The sequence below is a fragment of the Macrosteles quadrilineatus genome, unplaced genomic scaffold (assembly GCF_028750875.1).
Source record: "Macrosteles quadrilineatus isolate MER2022 unplaced genomic scaffold, UCM_ALF_1.0 Scaffold_1__1_contigs__length_201487025, whole genome shotgun sequence".
Classification (NCBI taxonomy): Eukaryota; Metazoa; Arthropoda; class Insecta; order Hemiptera; family Cicadellidae; genus Macrosteles; species Macrosteles quadrilineatus.
The window spans coordinates 74,741,952-74,766,898 of NW_026542594.1; the positions used below are offsets into that span (position 1 = coordinate 74,741,952).

Below are 24,947 nucleotides of genomic sequence, written 5' to 3' on the forward strand. Positions count from 1 at the left end.
AAAGTTATCAACATCATGCACCTATTAGGTAAAGGGTTGGAACATGAAAAAGTGCAAATTCTCACAATAGGCTATACTTTTATATAGGGTTTTAACACGATAAAGTAGGCAAGTGGGTGAGAGTTTGTACGCAATTTATTTATGTAGATTTTAAAGATCTGTTTAACTTATCTATTTGCGATCTGCTTCTATTTAATGTCTTTCTGTTTCGCATGTTTATAAACGATTTAAAGAATTACAAAATAACTTAAAAACCATTGGATTACGAATTAAATAAACTGGATTAAAACAAGAATCGCCCATCAAGGAGTTCATTAGTGGAGAACTATTTAAATGTAATTAAAAGTAAAAGGCGTAAGTTTCGAGCTACCTTTCTCTATTTCTAATTAAAAGTTAGGACACTTAAATGGCGTTACTTTGATTGGGAATAACATCGGCAATCGAAATACTGCAAATTTCTTTTTATAGCTAAATTATTTATAGGCTGCAATAAGGAAATATATCATATTTATAATATGAGGTGTACGTAATATAAATCAGTCAAAGTAGGGCCTTTTAGAGCATACACACTATATGTATATATATACATATACATATATATATATATATAGCTGAAAAAGAAATACATACTTTTGAGAGAAACTGTACACCTACAACCGCATATTTGAATGGCAGGTCTTGATGTGAAACTTCCCCAGGAAAAAATTTGTTTTTCAATAATCCCTTTCCTAAGGGCACGAACCTCAATCATTGGATTTTATCAAATTTAACATGTCAAAGACGCATGTTTCATTGCAAGTAAATGTGTAATTTTACACAACATATACAAAATAAATCAGTATGCTCTTTATTTTCGATTTGCTCCGTTTAGATGTTTCGTTTATGTACAAAATAAAATCAACTACGTTTCTATTGTGAATATTTTACAAAAAAAACTAACTTTGGTTGAAAATTAAGTTGATGACTTTAAAGTCGAATCCACAAATAATTAATGGCTGTTTCAAGATGTTCCATTAATAAATTGAGCAGATCAATTGAATTAGTGGGGAAGACTGAAAGTTTTAAACGTCCCCGGGCGCCCCCCCCCCATTACAGACTGCTGTGATATATACTGAACAAGACTGTCTTACTGCCACTTCTACCAACCATCCTCTTTATGGACTTCTTGTTTTGAAAGTCAGAATATTTGTAGGGTAATATTCGTCTTTATTACGATATTTATCAGATATAATGGTACTTTCTTTTTCCTATTTGTTCCGGTTGTCAAGTTTGGTTTTACAATTCACAAAATATTTTAATGTCATGAATTACCACTGAAATGTCGTTATAGGCATTGGTTCTGATGCTACTTGGAGGCCACCAAACGGCTTCATTCATGATAGTAGCTTTGTTTATATGGAATAGTAATGATTTTGCACAATACATCTTGTAAATGCAATAATGTGGTAAACTGCCCATATTTAAAAATCACAGCTGTAGTGAGTTTATTTACGTATATATATGTGAATAGAATCTTAAAGGTACACAGTTTTATACAAATTTATGAAAATCATATATCACACACAGCCATGTACAGTCATGTTGCAGCTTTTGTTGGGTTATAAATTCTTTACATATTTATTGTAAGCCTTTAGGCCTATTTAAAGATTTGTTTTAACATTTTGCCGCTATTGATTTAATAAAAAAGAACATTTATAAAAACGGTTAGTGGATTTTAATACTAATACATATGAAGAATATAGAAATTCCACTGAAAGGAACATGAAATGGAGATCGAAACGTTGGCAAAGGGAGCCAGATGTCGGTTAAATCCAAGAGAAGTGTTTTCAAGTGGACTTTACAAAGCTCTACCGCACTTTTCGGATCAGGTTCTCTCGTAACGATCAATCGGCGAACCTTTGAAACCAGCTAACCACCCTGACTGTAGTGAGGGCCAATCAGTGCTAAGCTACAGCAGTTGATCACAACTCCCCAGACAACACTACACAGAATATAGCATACTAGCTATATACGTTAAAATGTACCAGACCAGCTAACCACCCTGACTGTAGTGAGGGCCAATCAGTGCTAAGCTACAGCAGTTGATCACAACTCCCCAGATAACACTCCTACAGAATATAGCATACTAGCTATATACGTTAAAATGTAACAGACCAGCTAACCACCCTGACTGTAGTGAGGGCCAATCAGTGCTAAGCTACAGCAGTTGATCACAGGTCCCCATACAACACTCCTACAGAATATAGCATACTAGCTATATACGTTAAAATGTACCAGACCAGCTAACCACCCTGACTGTAGTGAGGGCCAATCAGTGCTAAGCTACAGCAGTTGATCACAACTCCCCAGATAACACTCCTACAGAATATAGCATACTAGCTATATACGTTAAAATGTAACAGACCAGCTAACCACCCTGACTGTAGTGAGGGCCAATCAGTGCTAAGCTACAGCAGTTGATCACAACTCCCCAGATAACACTCCTACAGAATATAGCATACTAGCTATATACGTTAAAATGTAACAGACCAGCTAACCACCCTGACTGTAGTGAGGGCCAATCAGTGCTAAGCTACAGCAGTTGATCACAACTCCCCAGATAACACTCCTACAGAATATAGCATACTAGCTATATACGTTAAAATGTAACAGACCAGCTAACCACCCTGACTGTAGTGAGGGCCAATCAGTGCTAAGCTACAGCAGTTGATCACAACTCCCCAGATAACACTCCTACAGAATATAGCATACTAGCTATATACGTTAAAATGTAACAGACCAGCTAACCACCCTGACTGTAGTGAGGGCCAATCAGTGCTAAGCTACAGCAGTTGATCACAGGTCCCCAGACAACACTACACAGAATGTAGCATACTAGCTATATACGTTAAAATGTACCAGACCAGCTAACCACCCTGACTGTAGTGAGGGCCAATCAGTGCTAAGCTACAGCAGTTGATCACAGGTCCCCAGACAACACTACACAGAATGTAGCATACTAGCTATATACGTTAAAATGTAACAGACCAGCTAACCACCCTGACTGTAGTGAGGGCCAATCAGTGCTAAGCTACAGCAGTTGATCACAACTCCCCAGATAACACTCCTACAGAATATAGCATACTAGCTATATACGTTAAAATGTACCAGACCAGCTAACCACCCTGACTGTAGTGAGGGCCAATCAGTGCTAAGCTACAGCAGTTGATCACAGGTCCCCAGATAACACTACACAGAATGTAGCATACTAGCTATATACGTTAAAATGTAACAGACCAGCTAACCACCCTGACTGTAGTGAGGGCCAATCAGTGCTAAGCTACAGCAGTTGATCACAGGTCCCCAGACAACACTACACAGAATATAGCATACTAGCTATATACGTTAAAATGTAACAGACCAGCTAACCACCCTGACTGTAGTGAGGGCCAATCAGTGCTAAGCTACAGCAGTTGATCACAGGTCCCCATACAACACTCCTACAGAATATAGCATACTAGCTATATACGTTAAAATGTACCAGACCAGCTAACCACCCTGACTGTAGTGAGGGCCAATCAGTGCTAAGCTACAGCAGTTGATCACAACTCCCCAGATAACACTCCTACAGAATATAGCATACTAGCTATATACGTTAAAATGTAACAGACCAGCTAACCACCCTGACTGTAGTGAGGGCCAATCAGTGCTAAGCTACAGCAGTTGATCACAACTCCCCAGATAACACTCCTACAGAATATAGCATACTAGCTATATACGTTAAAATGTAACAGACCAGCTAACCACCCTGACTGTAGTGAGGGCCAATCAGTGCTAAGCTACAGCAGTTGATCACAACTCCCCAGATAACACTCCTACAGAATATAGCATACTAGCTATATACGTTAAAATGTACCAGACCAGCTAACCACCCTGACTGTAGTGAGGGCCAATCAGTGCTAAGCTACAGCAGTTGATCACAACTCCCCAGATAACACTCCTACAGAATATAGCATACTAGCTATATACGTTAAAATGTAACAGACCAGCTAACCACCCTGACTGTAGTGAGGGCCAATCAGTGCTAAGCTACAGCAGTTGATCACAGGTCCCCAGACAACACTACACAGAATATAGCATACTAGCTGTATACGTTAAAATGTAACAGACCAGCTAACCACCCTGACTGTAGTGAGGGCCAATCAGTGCTAAGCTACAGCAGTTGATCACAGGTCCCCAGACAACACTACACAGAATGTAGCATACTAGCTATATACGTTAAAATGTACCAGACCAGCTAACCACCCTGACTGTAGTGAGGGCCAATCAGTGCTAAGCTACAGCAGTTGATCACAACTCCCCAGATAACACTCCTACAGAATATAGCATACTAGCTATATACGTTAAAATGTACCAGACCAGCTAACCACCCTGACTGTAGTGAGGGCCAATCAGTGCTAAGCTACAGCAGTTGATCACAGGTCCCCAGACAACACTACACAGAATGTAGCATACTAGCTATATACGTTAAAATGTAACAGACCAGCTAACCACCCTGACTGTAGTGAGGGCCAATCAGTGCTAAGCTACAGCAGTTGATCACAGGTCCCCAGACAACACTACACAGAATGTAGCATACTAGCTATATACGTTAAAATGTACCAGACCAGCTAACCACCCTGACTGTAGTGAGGGCCAATCAGTGCTAAGCTACAGCAGTTGATCACAACTCCCCAGATAACACTCCTACAGAATGTAGCATACTAGCTAAATACTTTAAAATGTACCAGACCAGCTAACCACCCTGACTGTAGTGAGGGCCAATCAGTGCTAAGCTACAGCAGTTGATCACAACTCCCCAGATAACACTCCTACAGAATATAGCATACTAGCTATATACGTTAAAATGTACCAGACCAGCTAACCACCCTGACTGTAGTGAGGGCCAATCAGTGCTAAGCTACAGCAGTTGATCACAGGTCCCCAGATAACACTACACAGAATGTAGCATACTAGCTATATACGTTAAAATGTAACAGACCAGCTAACCACCCTGACTGTAGTGAGGGCCAATCAGTGCTAAGCTACAGCAGTTGATCACAGGTCCCCAGACAACACTACACAGAATATAGCATACTAGCTATATACGTTAAAATGTAACAGACCAGCTAACCACCCTGACTGTAGTGAGGGCCAATCAGTGCTAAGCTACAGCAGTTGATCACAGGTCCCCAGACAACACTACACAGAATGTAGCATACTAGCTATATACGTTAAAATGTACCAGACCAGCTAACCACCCTGACTGTAGTGAGGGCCAATCAGTGCTAAGCTACAGCAGTTGATCACAACTCCCCAGATAACACTCCTACAGAATGTAGCATACTAGCTAAATACTTTAAAATGTACCAGACCAGCTAACCACCCTGACTGTAGTGAGGGCCAATCAGTGCTAAGCTACAGCAATTGATCACAGGTCCCCAGACAACACTACACAGAATGTAGCATACTAGCTATATACGTTAAAATGTACCAGACCAGCTAACCACCCTGACTGTAGTGAGGGCCAATGATTGGCCGCCAATCAGTGCTAAGCTACAGCAGTTGATCACAACTCCCCAGATAACACTACACAGAATGTAGCATACTAGCTATATACGTTAAAATGTACCAGACCAGCTAACCACCCTGACTGTAGTGAGGGCCAATCAGTGCTAAGCTACAGCAGTTGATCACAGGTCCCCAGATAACACTACACAGAATGTAGCATACTAGCTATATACGTTAAAATGTACCAGACCAGCTAACCACCCTGACTGTAGTGAGGGCCAATAAGTGCTAAGCTACAGCAGTTGATCACAACTCCCCAGACAACACTACACAGAATGTAGCATACTAGCTAAATACCTTAAAATGTACCAGACCAGCTAACCACCCTGACTGTAGTGAGGGCCAATCAGTGCTAAGCTACAGCAGTTAATCACAACTCCCCAGACAACACTACACAGAATGTAGCATACTAGCTAAATACCTTAAAATGTACCAGACCAGCTAACCACCCTGACTGTAGTGAGGGCCAATCAGTGCTAAGCTACAGCAGTTGATCACAGGTCCCCAGACAACACTACACAGAATGTAGCATACTAGCTATATACGTTAAAATGTACCAGACCAGCTAACCACCCTGACTGTAGTGAGGGCCAATCAGTGCTTAGCTACAGCAGTTGATCACAGGTCCCCAGACAACACTACACAGAATGTAGCATACTAGCTATATACGTTAAAATGTACCAGACCAGCTAACCACCCTGACTGTAGTGAGGGCCAATCAGTGCTAAGCTACAGCAGTTGATCACAGGTCCCCAGACAACACTACACAGAATGTAGCATACTAGCTATATACGTTAAAATGTACCAGACCAGCTAACCACCCTGACTGTAGTGAGGGCCAATCAGTGCTTAGCTACAGCAGTTGATCACAGGTCCCCAGACAACACTACACAGAATGTAGCATACTAGCTATATACGTTAAAATGTACCAGACCAGCTAACCACCCTGACTGTAGTGAGGGCCAATCAGTGCTAAGCTACAGCAGTTGATCACAGGTCCCCAGACAACACTACACAGAATGTAGCATACTAGCTATATACGTTAAAATGTACCAGACCAGCTAACCACCCTGACTGTAGTGAGGGCCAATCAGTGCTTAGCTACAGCAGTTGATCACAGGTCCCCAGACAACACTACACAGAATGTAGCATACTAGCTATATACGTTAAAATGTACCAGACCAGCTAACCACCCTGACTGTAGTGAGGGCCAATCAGTGCTTAGCTACAGCAGTTGATCACAGGTCCCCATACAACACTACACAGAATGTAGCATACGAGCTATATACGTTAAAATGTACCAGACCAGCTAACCACTCTGACTGTAGTGAGGGCCAATCAGTGCTAAGCTACAGCAGTTGATCACAGGTCCCCAGACAACACTACACAGAATGTAGCATACTAGCTATATACGTTAAAATGTACCAGACCAGCTAACCACCCTGACTGTAGTGAGGGCCAATCAGTGCTAAGCTACAGCAGTTGATCACAGGTCCCCAGACAACACTACACAGAATGTAGCATACTAGCTAAATACGTTAAAATGTACCAGACCAGCTAACCACCCTGACTGTAGTGAGGGCCAATCAGTGCTAAGCTACAGCAGTTGATCACAGGTCCCCAGACAACACTACACAGAATGTAGCATACTAGCTATATACGTTAAAATGTACCAGACCAGCTAACCACCCTGACTGTAGTGAGGGCCAATCAGTGCTTAGCTACAGCAGTTGATCACAGGTCCCCAGACAACACTACACAGAATGTAGCATACTAGCTATATACGTTAAAATGTACCAGACCAGCTAACCACCATGACTGTAGTGAGGGCCAATCAGTGCTAAGCTACAGCAGTTGATCACAGGTCCCCAGACAACACTACACAGAATGTAGCATACTAGCTATATACGTTAAAATGTACCAGACCAGCTAACCACCCTGACTGTAGTGAGGGCCAATCAGTGCTTAGCTACAGCAGTTGATCACAGGTCCCCAGACAACACTACACAGAATGTAGCATACTAGCTATATACGTTAAAATGTAACAGACCAGCTAACCACCCTGACTGTAGTGAGGGCCAATCAGTGCTTAGCTACAGCAGTTGATCACAACTCCCCAGACAACACTACACAGAATATAGCATACTAGCTAAATATCAAAAATATACTAAATATAGCTAAATATACTAGCTAAATAAGTACTAAGCTGTAGCAGTTGATCACAACTTCCCATACAACGCTCCTACTGAATGAAGCATGTACCAAACAATCTAATTTACATCATCGTGTCAATTTGAATATTAGTTGGGTTGGAAATGGTTTTTTAAACGTGGGTAACGTGAAGGGTTAAAGTTTTGGGTACACAATGACTAGTTAAGTGACATGTTAACTGATTTAGTACGAGACAATTCAGTTATGGCATAAAGTATGGCATAAACAATGATTTAGCTTCTTTCCTAAAGAAGTCGATATTTGAACTGGTTTCACGTAGGCCTGTTGTATCCAATTACACCTACTGATCTACTAGACTGTTCTAATTATTGTGGGTTAACGTGTTCCAGAGAAGTGTAAGTTTAAATGAGGTAGCTGTTTGTATAGATGATTGTCACTAGCAGTACAAGTGTAGTATCAACAAACAGAGGTGAGAAACCTCCGAGAACAACGGCGATCCATCATCCTCCAATCAGACGTCACTCTGTCATTCCCACGTGACTCTTCAACCAATCAGAGAGCCTTATATCGCTGCACAGATGCCTAATAATATACACTAGTAGAACGAGTTTGAGAATTAAAAGCTGTACGTACACTCTCCATTGGTGTGTTTGTCAGTCAGTAGAAGTAAACCTAAGATACTAAGCTTTTTGCAACCAAACTATATTAGCCAGTAAGTAGGGGAAACAACTGTGTATTTCAACCCAACTATGAGTTATGTGTCATTTTGGTAAAAGTATATTCTTATATCGATAAGGTAGCAAAATTGAGGGGTTTTAAATTAATCTACGTATTGTGGATGATATGTGTGAAATGTTAGACAATTTAATCCTAATTATTTGCAAACCCCCTTACTGCTCCTGTACATCCTTGAGATTCTACCAATATACCAAGGCAGTTGTCCAGAGCATATAAGACTAGCACAGCCCACCGTCTGGAAGGGAGTTCCTCATTATTAAGAAGATTTGTTTTCCCTGTAATTAACGAGCGATAACTCACTTGTGTGCCAAACAGTTTACAGGGGAGACCACAGGGAGCGCTAGCCCTGGTCTGTATCAATGGGAGAGTAAAAGTGTCAGTAGTTCATAAATCAGGGTATAGAGTGCAGCAGTAGGACAACGACGGCATTATCCTGCTTTGGGACCATCCGAAACGCGCCTGAACTGACCTACACACTCACTACACAGTACACTGTGATTACAAGCGAAATCCACAGCTACTACGTCAAGCTACTCGCTTCAGTTTTCTCTGTGTAAATTTGTTATAAAATTATCGTTAATTTAATATGCTGAAAGTGATATAGCTTATTCAAACAAATTCTAGTAATTGTTGCTGAGTAAATAGATGTACAGTATTACGTACAAATTAAAATCTGCTCATGTATTATTATTTTGATCTTGAGTCATGACCAACGAACCTTTTTATATAATGATTTTGTCCATCAATCACGTTAGGCAGACAGTTGATCCTGCAGGTTGATAATTCTAAATTTAACACAAAATTTTATCTTCCTCCAATGATAAAGGGTAAAATCTGAGACGCTACAAAATATGAAACATGATTCAGAATACAATCAGTTGACTCAAGGCCAAGGCGACAGGGGTTTAAAATAATGGAATTCTCTATAAGTCTCTTCGGTCTTGGGTCATTTAATTTAAATGTGACAGTCCAGCGTGACATAATGTAGCGGCCACTGGTCACTGGAACGCTAAAGCTGGTAGTTAAAGTCTAAATGATGTCTTATCCGGCGATGACTGCGCTGCACCGCCAGCTGCACATAAACAGCTCGGATGACGTATTTATGTGTCGCGAATTACGCGTTGCCGTATATTTAAAGGACCGACTGATTTATTTTGACACAAAAACGGCCTCAAGAGACCGAACAAAATATGCTTCTCACGATATAATTGTTGTGACTCTACACTTTACAGCTTTCCGCTGCCCATAAACTGGCCTGTTTACGTTATTCTTTCAATTTAATCTCTGATTCCGGCTTTTCCAAACGTCTCGGAGCTCGTAAGCGGTTATTCACTCTCCTTTGATGTCTGTTTATTGCTTTTAAACGCCGCGTCCGCCGTCTCTGGTTATATTTGTGGCAGTGACAGGCATCGATTAGGAGTTCTCTCGGCAATTTCTTACCTTCGTTACCAAGGACCTTGGATAAAGGTGGACTAAAAACTGAAAAACAACTCTAGTGTACTGTTATCATACCTATCTTCCCTATACAAAAACGTTTAACCTTTTACCAACCTTGATAGATTTTCATTCGTATTTCCTCTAAAATTACACTATACTTCAACGAAGTCACATTCCAAGAAATATACATAATTAATTTGGTTTAAAACACCTATTTAGTCCGGTATTGCTTGTCGGAATAGTCTAATCGAAAGTTGTACAAAATACGGTCGCAATAACCGAGTCAGTGGTCGATAATGCGATAACACTGATATAGAGCGCTGATCCGGCGCTAAGTGAAACACTGCCTTTATTATTGCCGCCTTGGCGTAAAGTAACTCTGGCGTTTCTCGGCAAACTCTGTCCATTTATGTCCTACAAGTTAGGTATATTGCATTAGCCAATCAAACGGATCTAAATTGATAGTTTGAAGTTCACAATCAATACCAATCCTTCATATTGAATTTAATTAACTTGATCATCAAAAGAATTAATTGTCTTATATAAAATTACATTTTTAGAATGTTAGGCCTATTAAATGGAGAAGTGGTATTGGTTGAAAACAAATGTTGATGTCATTACATGCGAGAGTGCCAATTTCATATAACGACACAAGAATCACAATACTCTACGTAACTGTTGACGTTGTATTGATCTAATTAAACCGAGATTAATTAATACGAAATTAATATTCAAACGAAGCGTTTTAATATGACACAAAACGTATTACTGTGGTGATTAATTCAATATCCTGGTCATATAACCAAATATGGGCCTAGTAATTCCGCCACATCGCTTTAGGCCACGGTTGTGTGTTTGTTTTGGTGTTAAACTATGCATGGAACAAACAAACGAGGGAATTATTGTCAGCAGCTCGCCGTGTCCGTGTGTGTTGTGAGCTGCACACAATATACCTTGCGTATCGTGAGTTATTTGTGGTATATACTGGATGACAATAACCACATACTTTGGACGGGTCTTCAAAACGAAAAGAGATATGACAACCAAATTTGGCATGTCTATTCTGGTAATAGTTGTGGTATTTTTTTTGTGTACATGGTGACCAAATGCCACCTATTTGGGACGGCCTATAGTGTATTAAGCTGAAAATCTTAAATGTAGATGAGGATAAAAAGAATTCCAAGAAGCTTCGATTGAAATAACGAATTTTAAACAAACAATGCAATTTTAATTCCCTGATCTCTCATTTACGAGAGCGAAGATGATCTGGTGCGTGACATTGTTTATTGACAACGCTTTTAATAAGATTTTAATGTGGAGCTTTCATCAAGATATATATATATCCTATTTTTTTATAACAATATAAATAGGTTAACATACCTTCAAAACATCAGCAAATCCATTGCCAAGCCTCTTTCCTTTTTAAAATTATTGGAACATCGGGATGAATAATCTTTTGTTTATATTATAAGAGTACAGTACAATTAATTTATTTTTTCTAGAGACATCCAAACATGAATGGGACATTTTTATGATCTGCATTTGCAAATATTAAAATCCCTTCAGATAAAAATCCGATATTTTCCAGGTAATTAAACGAAGTCCTCGGTTAGTTGGTAAAAAGCTGACCTATTACCATTCTACACGAGCATCACAGATGCAATGGGCAAGCTATAAGGGGGTTTCTGCAATTGTGTTCTCTAGGCCTACATACGTAACATATCTGCAATTGCATTGTAGGAAAAACTAAGGAACGAGGATTCTTGAGATATTACGAGGGTGAGCGAGCGGCGACCACGCGAAATGCCGAACATCGCCAACCGTAAATCCTTTGACGGTAAAGCAACTAAACACCGAACATTCCACGCATTCTGGCCTTGCCCAAACACACACACGCACACACACACGCACACACACACGCAAGTATATACTGGTGTGTGTAGATGGACATAAGCAGAGAAGAGCAACTTTCACATGCAGCATTGCCGGTGTCCAGCTAGTCAAATGGGTCAAATCAGTAGCCTACATAGGTTGAGGTGGAGTTGTAGCAGTGTCATCATAGTAAGATTACACGCGGCATAAACTGCATATGTTGACAGAACAAATGTTGTATGAACAACTTTCTTACAATTACCAATCGAAAGTATTTATTTGTTCGATGACTAAAAGCCACTAAAGGTACGAAGCACATCATTAATACGTTAAACCCCACTTAAATTTATTCTCATTGCCTCCAGGATTGATAATTGACTATATAAATAGGTTAACATACCTTACGTCATCAATCCTTAAATTATTCTATGGCAAACTAATTTTAGCCTTAGGCTAATTTTATGATTGACGACGTAAGGTATGTTAACCTATTTATATTGCCCACTTAAATGTATTTGACAAACAATCATCAATACTATTACACGAAATGGTGTATAAGAAAATGCAGCACACAATATACACGGTGACAATTAAGTCTTAGGACGACTTTATAACTTTAAAACAAAGAGATATCTCAACCAAATTTGACATATCATTACTGATAATAGTAAGCTACAGTTTTGTGTACATGGTGATCGGATGTCACCTCTACAAAAGGGCACTATGTTATGAAAGGTTTATAGCACTTGACAAATACGACTGCACTACTATTTTAATTTTGTATTCTTTCTGAAATTAATTCAAATATTAATTACATAAACCTTTTGCATTCCACTCTTAACATTTGAGGAAATGATAGTTTATATTTAGAGATGAACTGCAAGTGCACAGTGGCAAAGCCATGTTGGGGGAAAATATACTCGAAATTTATTGTCGTAAATGGCAGTATGATCGCAGTTTCGCGATGTCGGGTGTTGGGTGTTGGTGTTGTCTTACGTCCGATCCACACCGTCGTCTATCCAGGATCTTATTGAAATGGCGCAACTCCAACTCTCTGCTTTGCCAAATTAACTTTTAACTCCTCGGAACGGCTCGGTTCTCTCCGACTTGCATCCCGCCCATAATTGCTCTGTTATTGCCTCCCATTTGTAAACACCGCAGCACCAATGTTGTAGACATACGTCTGCTGTTCTACATTGGAGATACGTTGAATCTAGTTGACGTGGGAATGAACATGGAAGAATACAAACTATGTTACGTCGACATTGGTGATCAGTGGGCACTTATATTTACACTTGTTGAGCTTTTAAACTCCAAATTTGTTAAACACCGGCCATTTAATACAAACTCAAAATATGGAGTTTAATATTTGTAACGTTCCATAAAATAATGTTACGCGCTAAATCATCTTTTCTCTCTTAATTTCTTGTAAGGAATTATCCGTGTTGTTTGGTTATAAAACTATACCTTTCATTGTATTTTTGTTACAGTACTTGTAATTTTGATTGTAGCTTATTCTTGAAACTGTTACTTATTCTCATAATATTTATGTAAGGTTGATAGCACTTTTGTCATATACGACTTCACTACCATTTTAATTTTGTATTTCTAAATAGCATATTTAGTTTTATAGAAATGTAAATTAGAATTGGAGTTACTGTAGATCCAACCCGCGACCAAACACAGAGCCTGCGTCGGTCGTCGTTCTCTGTTGTCTGTTGTCCCTGCAGTCAAGACGAAGGCGGTCCAGGCAGCAGCAATTGATCGCTGGTTCCGTTGATATAATCACTGCATTCAGTAGCAGCATTAATAGATCTTACCACCATTGAGCAAGCTTCTCTTGTATTGGACAGCGTGGGCTGCTTGGCGTGTTTTTATGGTCCGGTTCTCCTTCTTTCTGACATCCATTCCGGCTATTTTAGACTCGCATAAATTGACTTTATTGTATGATATTTGCCTTATTGGTTGTAACTCTGGTTTACTAGGCCTTTGACGTCTTTGATGATAGCGGTTATTATTCGATTCAATTAGAGTCAGTTTGAGAATATTTATTGCTGGATAACGTTGGCAGGATTTAGGAGCTATTCTTTTTTTGTGTCTAGTCTATTACAAAATAAGATTTATATGGGTTTATTGTTTTCAAGACGTGCCAAACACCAAATTACTTGGATTAGATTTTGGCCCACTGCCAAAATAGTTGAGCGATGAATAGTTTAAGCGATAAATCTTGGAAAAATGTCATCTACGGTTATAGTTTTTAACCGATCGAGGAAAATACGTAAATCTTCACGAAAAAATGTTAATTTTAGAAATTAATAATTTAATTAATAGAATTCACTACTTGTAGATTGTGAAATGAGTACTATTACTTTTATTCATATTCGTAAACATTCTAAGTACACCATGAAATAACTTTTCCAACTGAACACTGCTATGTTCAATTGTAAAGAGCTCAATATTTGCTTTGTCTTTGATTGGGAAGTTCTAAACTTTTAGAAAATAAGAAAAGAAAGGAGAAGACAGTCAAAGAATTGTGGTAAAAGTTGGCTTGGACCATTGTGGAGGTAGAGCGGATTGCTGCAAATCCCACTTTAACTTGTCACTGATGTTAATGACTTTATTTTCTTAAAATATAATTTCTTAAGGAGGATCATGTTTATTTGTTTGTTTATGGTCATTAATGACATTGTCCACGAATATAGCCAATGAGATTAGTTTGTTGTCAGCTAAACGTGGTTATGTATTGTGGTGATGTTAAAAACGGACCTGTGTGTTTCACACCTTTCTACTTTATAAGTGCACCATAACATTCAAGATTAAACTACTTTAGCTATACGATAAAACAAAATCATAAACATTTACCCCGACAAGTCTTTGTTTACGTTTAGGTGTTAAATTTAAATTTGTTAAGGTTTTGTAAAATTTTGAAGTATCGGAGTTTTTTGCGCTGAAGAACCGTTAGGTACTGATTATTTTGAACAAAAAATTATATGAATTTTTACAGTTTAGTTGGCTTGGTTAGTCTACATACATCCGTTTATTGACAATACATAGTACAGTATTAAAGTTAAACTTGCTTATAAACTCATAACGACATTTTCTCTAAAAACTAGGCCTATGTAAAAATAGTTTTTATTCATATTTATGTTGAGTAAATTAGTGCCTATTGTATATGCTGCAGTACCCAGGACCAAGTGTGTCACATTACACGGGTGGCGCCCTTTATTAATTTAGTTGCTATTTCGGCCACCCTCTCCATGTGTGACTCTGGTACACCGCGACATGCGACATGCGACATGGTCCGTCTCTGCCGCTGTCTCGCCAAGTGACAAGTGCGTTGCGTTTACACATCGATAGTTTAGCGAAAAGTTGCTACGCCTTATTGATTCGTGTCTGTAAAAGCAGACATGTTGAATGCTTGTATTGATGACAACAATCAACGAATGATATTGTTAGATTTTTTACGTCAGTTCGACTTAATTTTTGATAGATAAACAATCTGGAATGTGAAACCTCAATACTATTTCCTCTACCATAAAATTTAAATCGTCTAACTTGCATTACATGACAATTTTTTAACACATCGTGAAATCAAGATAGTAAGGCTTCGGACGAATTTGGTGTTTATGGTAGGCCTACTAAATGAAATGATGTATGCAATTACGATTTATAAGTGATGTTATCCGATCATAATAGGCTAACATCTCTGAAAATAAGTGTGAAAGAGGAGTTTGACATTGTAATGTGAGTGTATTACTGATCCAGCTGTGTCATACACTGGTATTCCTGACTTGATTGGCTGTCTCCTGACCTTTCCACCAATCACTGGAGGCGTCGACAGCGCCGCGACGTATAAACCTTACAACAACAAACAACCAGTGATATCTTACACGCCGCGCCGCTTGTGGCGGTTTATTTCTGGCAACCAAACACAACCATCGTCAGTTAATATTGCATCCATCACGAAACTCACGTAGAATGCATAATTTGCATAAATAACAAGCTAGTGGAACGAGAACTTTTACCCGTTATTGAAAATATTGAAATTTACCTGAGCCTTTAAGGAGTGCGAAAAAAATAAAATAATCTCTATACATGTATATATTTAAACTATTGTTTAACATTCACTTGTAAACATAAAACATTGGAGCTTTATCTACTCAGACGCAAACCCATAATTAGTTGGTTGACCAAAACGTCCAATGGCCATAAAAGTGGACATTTTATGTTTTTTCTCATAGGTCGTTAATTAGGTTAATTGTTAACTGTGTAACTGATCTGACCTGTACAGAACAGCAGCACAGCCAGCACGGGTCTGTTGCCCTAGTCTAGTACGCAGCAGTACGTAGGTACGTGCCTATACAATATACAGAGTATGCCTATTGCCTACGTGCCACGGCCGCGATGTCGACTGGCTAGAAGGCTAGACTGATTTACGAGGTCTGAACGTTCGCGAAAAGCAATGCATCAAGTAGGGCTACGTGCTAACGTTCTGTGTCGTAGGCAATTTGTAATTGATCGGATAAAACGAAAATGTCTATATTGAATATTGGGTATCGTCACGAACCAACACTGCCAAACAATATGAACGATAAACATCATGTCGTTGAGTAATATATAGCTTAGTGGGTTTATAGATTAAAATAAGGAGAAAAACTTGATTGACAAAACCTTAGTTTGCAGATACTAAGTTATTCCTGTTATTTGATCTGTATGTTCCAATGTGAGTGAGTCGTATTATTTAGGTATTTATCCTGTTAAACATAACAGGATAAATGCCTTAATCAGGGGTCGTTAAACTGCTTACACAACAGTTGAATTACACAAATAAAAAAATACCTGTTAGCTTGACTTAGTTATATGTGAAACAAATCTTGTGTTTATGTTGTATAGGTTTTTATTTTGATTCGCATCGTCATGTAAAAGGTGGCATTAAAATGCTTTAAATTCCTTTTAATGGGGTATTGAATTACGCAGGATAGCTGTTTGTTAACGATGTTAAGTGTACCGCACGGTAGGATTGATCAAACATGTAACTATGTTTGCGACATCGTAGTCGGTCATAATCTTCAGAGGTGTTCTCTACCTCTGCTTTTATTTACAACCATAATTTATGTAAAGCATTGTAAGCTTCTTGAAAGTTTAATAACAATAAGGTGGGTGTGGAGTTGCGTGTAAAAACATTAAAGTGTGACAAGCTGTGGCGGCGCCGCTTATAACTTATAAGAGGATTGCGGGAAAACTGCATTGAAATTTGCTCGCGCGACAACAAGAATTACGGTGTTTGTGTGTGAGTTTAATATTTTATATACATTTTAATCTACATGAATATTTTATTTTCGTGTTTGTCTACGAACACAAAGTCGAATTAAAATTACAAGTTCAAATAACATGATATGGTGTTCAAGTACATTTTAATGTCTATTCATTGCTACCTTACCTAAACTGAAGATGAAATAGCCCTCTTAGTGCCTTTTGAGCTCCATAATGGTGAATCGTAAACCAATAATACGTCCTTATGCTATGTGTTTCCATTGCACTTTATAGGCCTACTCGTTGAACATTGCAACACGTCACTTTCGTGGTCATGTACATTTGTAACGCTCAAACTCAAACCTTACTTCTTCATTTTTCTAAGTGAATATTTTCTTAAAATTTATCGGTAGGTACTCTTCGGTATTTTTGATTTTATTTAACCTTGCATAGTATTTCGAGGTATATTACATGCTATTATATGAGGTCTATTATGAGGTCTATTCCCAGGTTAAAGCTGTCGTCAGTTTTATAATGAAGAAAACTTAGTTAAATTGAGCATCTGTAAAACACAGTTTTCATTCTTATACACATACTTGTTATTCACACCAAACATACGCTGTAAACTATAGCAACGTACTTATATCTCCTCAAACTTGTAACAGCCTGATATTACAATAAATTCAATGTAAAATGCCAGTAGGCCTACTACTACTTAAAATAGAAATATAACATCAATTGTAGCACAATCTTCGAAAGGCTCATCCAACTATGCTTTCCAAACAAACCACCAACTGCTTTTTTTGGCTTCCTCTAGCCCACATACAGTATATGTAATTTACCTAAGCTAGCGGTTATTTGTTGTTATGCTGTGTTACTACGTTATACTATAGAATTGATTAAACCTCACTGGCTTAGTGGAAACATATTTTTTAATTTAAAGTCATTTAGAACATTGATGCCCCCTACTCACACTTTGCTCATATATTGTTGTTATTCATAATAGCACTTCACGAAATAATTTTAAACGTTTTAAATTGAACCTGTACTTTACAAGCCAATCCTCTTTAGCCTCGCACGTGTGTAGATTGGTAAGGGAGGGGAGGGGGCGCTGCTGTGATAACCATCATGTGACAAATTCATTAATCCTGAGCCAGAGTCGACCACCTCACACTCACACACTGTCTCCGTTACACGCCGTTGGTCTCGCATATCTCCGATATTAAAAATGAGCACGTTTGCATTTGGCCTCATAGAATTATTTTAATGAAACGTCATTCAAACAACGCCTGACGCCCCTTTTCTCGTTTAGTTTCGTTCGCATTCTTGTGCAACGGTCCGTCTGGAAACATTCCATTGCGTGTGTTATGACGATTTATTTTGCCTTTTAAAAAAACATTGTTCAAACCGAAATACTGTAACAAAGAAATTACTTTTGCAAAATCCCTAGACGGATCTAACACTATAAAGTTACACAATTGTTATATGACAGATATTACATATGGATTTTAAAATCAAGTTTCAGGTCGAACTAAAGCTTTTGTCAGCTTATATCACGGTCTAGATCCTCTGTGGCTAAATACAGTTTATGTCTCGACCGCGACCGTTGGGCCAGTGATGAGAACTAATGCCTCCCAGGGACCTCCAATAACCGCCCCTGTACCCTGACACTTTCCGCCAACTCTGTCTATATTTGGGCTAGGTTCACATTCAGTCTTTGTCTCAGATGTAATTCCTCCAATGTGATAAAAACATCGTTTCTAAAATGGCGTTTCAAACTATAGACACTTGATTTACAGCAAATTAGAAAAGCTGTGAAATTGTTTTATTTTCCATCTTTAAAAATTATAATTTTAGTAACCCAGTTAATAATCATATGTCACTACCCTTTATGAGTCGTATGGTATACTGGCCACAATTTAAAACTTTTATTTATAATTTCAACTTTGACATAATTTTGATTTCATTAGCTCCTAGAAAAATATGTTCGAGTTAATCGTGTGAATATTTGCGTAACTTACCTGAACGAAAGTTAAAAAATTAAGGCAAACTCGCCGTCTCTCGGAGTAGTGAGTACAGTGCGTGAAGGGAAGCTGTTAAAATCACAAGCAAAGTCAACAAAATGTCCTCGTCGTCACTAATCCTTCTCAGCTCGTCCGCAAAGGACGCTTTTGGACGACAATAATGTCACTTTTTGTTAAAACGGATTTTCAGGCTAAAAGTTTAATTTGAAAAGTTTCTTATTGTTTCAAACGTCGAGAATGTATCCGAGGGCTTATGTGAGCTTGAATTTGTCTGCCCTCGTTCACGTCGGGGTCAATGTTTGCGTCAGAAATATATTTTTACAACTTTACATACGTGATATTTATCGTAGGTTTTAACCAAGTGAATACTGCTTTAAATATTTAGTTTACACAATCTTCCCTAACGGTAAAGCTATTCCTGTGAGGTGTTTAGTTTTTCGAACAATTTTGGTGACCTTTGCTTCCGACTGCAGACTAGCCAATCCGGTGGCCACGACATTTTGTCTACAAGAACAAAGTGTTCTTGGTTAAAATTATCGAAAGAATTTATTCGTCACCTTGACTCAATTTACGAGGGCTCCAGGAGGGTGTAAATCTTTGTTTTGGAGGTGGTTCGGGCGGCTCCCAGATTTATGGGGAGGTTATTTCTCACAGGACAATAACGCGAGCTCTCCTCGCCAACACATCGCGACATCGTTATTAATCTCAACTGCTGTGGTGATGACTTTGGCCGTGATGTAACTGCTTTCCATTTCAAAGAAAAGTATAAAGTAAAGTATAAGTACAGTATTTGCGATTTGATTACTTAACTAAATTAAACATAAAGTAACGGGAGCACAGTTGTCTAGCGTAGAGTAACAGTGATTAGTGGTGTGTATTAAACTTTAATAAGATTTTTCCATTTTTGACTACATTACAACTTCTAAGCACTCATCTGTGTGTTCTTGTTCTTATACCGGAGACGGAGAATATCTGTGTGTTTCAAGAGCGCCGCTACTGTATACGTTGTACATTGCGCCGTTGCGGTAACGTAGGGTTATGCTTGGTTTTGTTAGGTTAGGTCTATTATGTCTATTTGTGCTGGTTTGTTCAGAAAAATGAAAGGAATTTAAACCTTTCCTATTTGAACTAACCTAGCAAAAACACCTCAGCACACGAAGAAGAGGGCTTGTATCCCTTTTCAACAGAAAAGCAATAGTTTCTTTTTGAAAGAGCCAATATCTTGTTTGTATTTTTAATTAGTGGATCCAACCTGTGAATGTCTGTTGATTCCAAAAGTCAATAATAGAACAAATGATGATTTGTAAGAGAACCAGAGGAGTACATGGGTGTTGTTTTTCCACCTGTCCATTAGGGCATGTGGTGGGGGTGAATCAGACACACCACATGATAATTAATCCCTGTCACCTGGAAATCCCCTTCCCCACCCATCATGTCCATCCCCTTGTCTCCTGGCCACCACAGGACACCTGTAGGCTAGTCGGGTCTGGGTGATACACTCACATGTGCGTACGTTGTGAAGCCAGTGGGAAATGAAGGTACTTATTGACAGTTAAGTACAATTACCTTGTTCACAGACTCGAAATAATTCACTCAAATGTCAGTACTGGTATTTTGTGTTGACTGGAATATAAAATAACGTAAATTAATGGATTCAACAATTACAACTGACATAGTTAGTGTTCGTAGATCCATATAAACGTTGAGGCCTTAATGCATTAAATATACATGGTGAGCCACAAAATGTGTGGATCTTTTTCAATAATCGCGCCAATTATTTTCCAATGCATTTGATTTTATATTTTATACGTTTTTTACTGACATTTTTTCTTTATGTAGGACTAGTTCCTTTTGGAAACGACTAATTAAATTGTTTTATAACATTTTAGAAAATTCACTGTGGAATCAGATAGTTTTTCTATCAAAACAGGATACTGTCCCGAAATAAAAAGCGTACAGTTAAGTATTGACGGCAAAAAGTTATATTTTTTAATTTTGACGTTTTACCTCATCACATCAATTGACTGATTTAATTCTTATTTTGCCTTAAGACAAATTTGACGAAGTAAGTAATAACGTCTGATAATTTCCTAAAGAGGTTGGTGGATCTCAAGAGGATAGAAGTGGTATCAGGCTCGACTGTGGTCCATTCAGCGGTCCCAGACACAGGCACAGCTGATTGAGCGATTGTACTTCCCTCAGTTCACAATACTCGCTGATTGTCAGCTGATAGCTTATTGTTTACAGGCTGTGCCATTTATATATAAACCACCCCACGATCAACCCTTCATTGTGGATTTGCGATTCTTGGCAATTGATAAATGAAACGTGTTTACGTTTATTGCAAAGACTGAGAAACAAAACACACATTTGTAAATCGTTTGAAAACTTACAACCAATCAACACGACTGACTCTAAATTTTTTATGTTTATTAACACATTTATGTTTTCTTCTCTAAACCCTAATCAGGAACCAGAGATTATGTACAATCATAATATTAATTAGTTTCAAAAGGTTACCTTCCCCGTGCGGATGAAGTAATCAAACCATCAAAACGTGACTTTTTACACTTGAGGTAACTCAATCCTAGACTAGGCTCTAGTGCTATTATCCAGCTAATTTCCGGTTGGTTTGTTGCTCCTTCTCAGCTAGGCCCGGGTAATTGCCTAACGTCACCTGTGTGTGTAATGTCGAACTGGGTAGTCTCCAACTTGAGGTATACAACATAGGCCTACTATGAGATACCAACACAAAAAATGTCATATTCAGGATTATGTAGCTTACACAACATACGTGTGCATGAGTGAACATTTATTTCTCTCATGTTTGTACAGCATTTTCCAGTAACATTAAGCAAACACATGGTGTTTGCTCCTTTTCAATTAAAATAACTACTCTCGTATTTATAAGGGTGATTAAATTACATACTGTGGCAAGATATAGGTTCTGATACACATTGATGATGACTGTTGAACCTTCACTATCGCCTGACATTGACGCAGTACGTACACATGAGAGGGAACGTCGCGTAGTATTGTTGGACAAAGTTGGTGCATTCCTAATGGAGGGACTGATCGCACAAACACTCTCCATGTTTATTTTTATCACTCCATTTCTCTCAACTGTTTGCTACTCTCTCTCGGTCCATCCTTCATCCCTATACTCACCTCCATTCTCTATTGTCCCGTCGTAACTGAGATTTATACTACGACGCGCGTTCAACTCGCATGCATTCTTTCTGCCGTTTTATCACACTTAATTCAGCGTATTTATCATCGAAAGTTAAAAAGCCCCGAGAGTACAAGAATACCACAATCTAACAGCGCCCTTTGCTTGTTTAAACTTATGAATCTCATCATCAATTATAGCTACTTTGATATTTGATCATAACAATAATCTGAAGTAACATGCACCAAAAGTGATGCATTACTATTCATAGATTTACATGTTTTGTTTTCACCTGCTAACTATACTTTCCACTGTTGCTGGAGGCTCAACAACAACCAGTTGCGCCATCTGAAGTAACATGCACCAAAAGTGATGCATTACTATTCATAGATTTACATGTTTTGTTTTCACCTGCTAACTATACTTTCCACTGTTGCTGGAGGCTCAACAACAACCGGTTGCGCCATCTGAAGTAACATGCACCAAAAGTGATGCATTACTATTCATAGATTTACATGTGTTCTTTTCACCTGCTAACTATACTTTCCACTGTTGCTGGAGGCTCAACAACAACCAGTTGCACCATCTGAAGTAACATGCACCAAAAGTGATGCATTACTATTCATAGATTTACATGTGTTCTTTTCACCTGCTAACTATACTTTCCACTGTTGCTGGAGGCTCAACAACAACCGGTTGCGCCATCTGAAGTAACATGCACCAAAAGTGATGCATTACTATTCATAGATTTACATGTGTTCTTTTCACCTGCTAACTATACTTTCCACTGTTGCAGGAGGCTCAACAACAACCGGTTGCGCCATCTGAAGTAACATGCACCAAAAGTGATGCATTACTATTCATAGATTTACATGTTTTGTTTTCACCTGCTAACTATACTTTCCACTGTTGCAGGAGGCTCAACAACAACCGGTTGCGCCATCTGAAGTAACATGCACCAAAAGTGATGCATTACTATTCATAGATTTACATGTTTTGTTTTCACCTGCTAACTATACTTTCCACTGTTGCAGGAGGCTCAACAACAACCAGTTGCGCCATCTGAAGTAACATGCACCAAAAGTGATGCATTACTATTCATAGATTTACATGTTTTGTTTTCACCTGCTAACTATACTTTCCACTGTTGCAGGAGGCTCAACAACAACCAGTTGCGACATCTGAAGTAACATGCACCAAAAGTGATGCATTACTATTCATAGATTTACATGTTTTGTTTTCACCTGCTAACTATACTTTCCACTGTTGCAGGAGGCTCAACAACAACCAGTTGCGCCATCTGCCGGACTTGTTGTTTGGAAACATGCCTCATCTCATCAGGCTGTAAGTAACTCTTCTTTACAACCACCGTAGACATAAAATGTAGAACATATACTTATCAATCAACTTTGAGTAAGATGTGATTACAGTTATAAAAATACGAATATAGCAATTTGAAATTAAAACTAGATAAAAATTAATAAACGTTAATTTCGACAAAGAGTACACAAAGTGCTTCGCTAACGTAACAGAGTGATTTATGTGGTCGATTGAACAATTCGAATACATTAGATAAAAAAAAATAAAATGTATTTAAGATATAATATCATTTAATTTTGGATAATATTGGACATTGAATGGATTGTATCAATAGTCAAAGAAAACAACTTATATGCGAAGTTTCAAATCAACGCAGTTTTAGTGAGTAAATGGTTTTAACATTTTTCTACCATTTCATATAATGTAGAAATACAGTTTATATTAATCATGAACATTAAATATTTTTTAACTAAATATCAACCGTAAGCCTACAATTAGCATTTTTGTTTTATTGTCCGTGCACAACTTGGCAAGCACATTTGCATCAGATAAGTCAGTAGTGACGGCGAGTTGTAGTTGTAGCTGTAGCTGTAGCTGTAGCTGTAGCTGTAGTTGTAGTTGTAGCTGTAGCTGTAGCTGTAGCTGCCGGAGACGGTAATCTGCTCTCACACGGGAATGCGGCGGCTTTGTACCAGGAATGTAATCCAATTTTCCGGGTGAAAACTTGACAATCAGTCGCGAGACGTGTGCTGCATAACCAGTGATCTGCATCTCTGTTGTGGCAGACTGTGGCCCAGCGTGACTTAGTACCTGTAGGCGGACGAGGCAGTGAGGCGTGGCAATGTCCACAAAAACAAATAGTCCGTTAGTTGTTCAGTGAAACACGGGATGAAAACTGTAATATTAAAAGAAAAATGTCAATGAAAAAAGTATATAGTTGTAAATTTTTAATTTTCAATATCACAAGTGGTTGATCACATTCTGGCAAAATATAAATACAATTGCTCAGTTTTTTTTTTTATGTTTTGTAATATAAATAATTGTTCTAAATGAAATTAGGGAAAGCCCTAATGTTAAGGTAAAATACCTAAATTAATTATCGTATTTACACTTCTCTACCCGAGTTCTCCAGAATGATAGGTAAATGTTTACGTCCATCACTCAGCTGACTCAGTGTCATCCTCCGCCTGTATCGTCCGATAAAAGTGACAGTCCATTGCGCGCTCAGAGGTATTTTGTTATTGTATTACATGAGACATGTGGCCTTTGATGTGCGTGGTTTGAAGTCATATGCCCGTGACAGTAGACATCGGTTCTGTAGGTGGTTTTTGTAAAGGGTTGCGCCAAGAGAGCCCCGGGCTAAACGTTTAATT

The 24,947-nt window shown here is 38.4% G+C and overlaps 1 protein-coding gene across 1 annotated transcript in view; it reads left to right on the forward strand.

Annotated features, from left to right (window-relative positions):
• Nucleotides 1-24,947, forward strand: part of LOC128983609 (protein slit) — a 383,814-nt gene that overhangs the window by 222,408 nt on the left and 136,459 nt on the right. Inside the window, exon 4 of the mRNA XM_054402968.1 lies at nt 23,527-23,598. Coding sequence (XP_054258943.1) covers nt 23,527-23,598 — 72 coding nt within the window. The remainder of the gene's footprint in view (nt 1-23,526; nt 23,599-24,947) is intronic.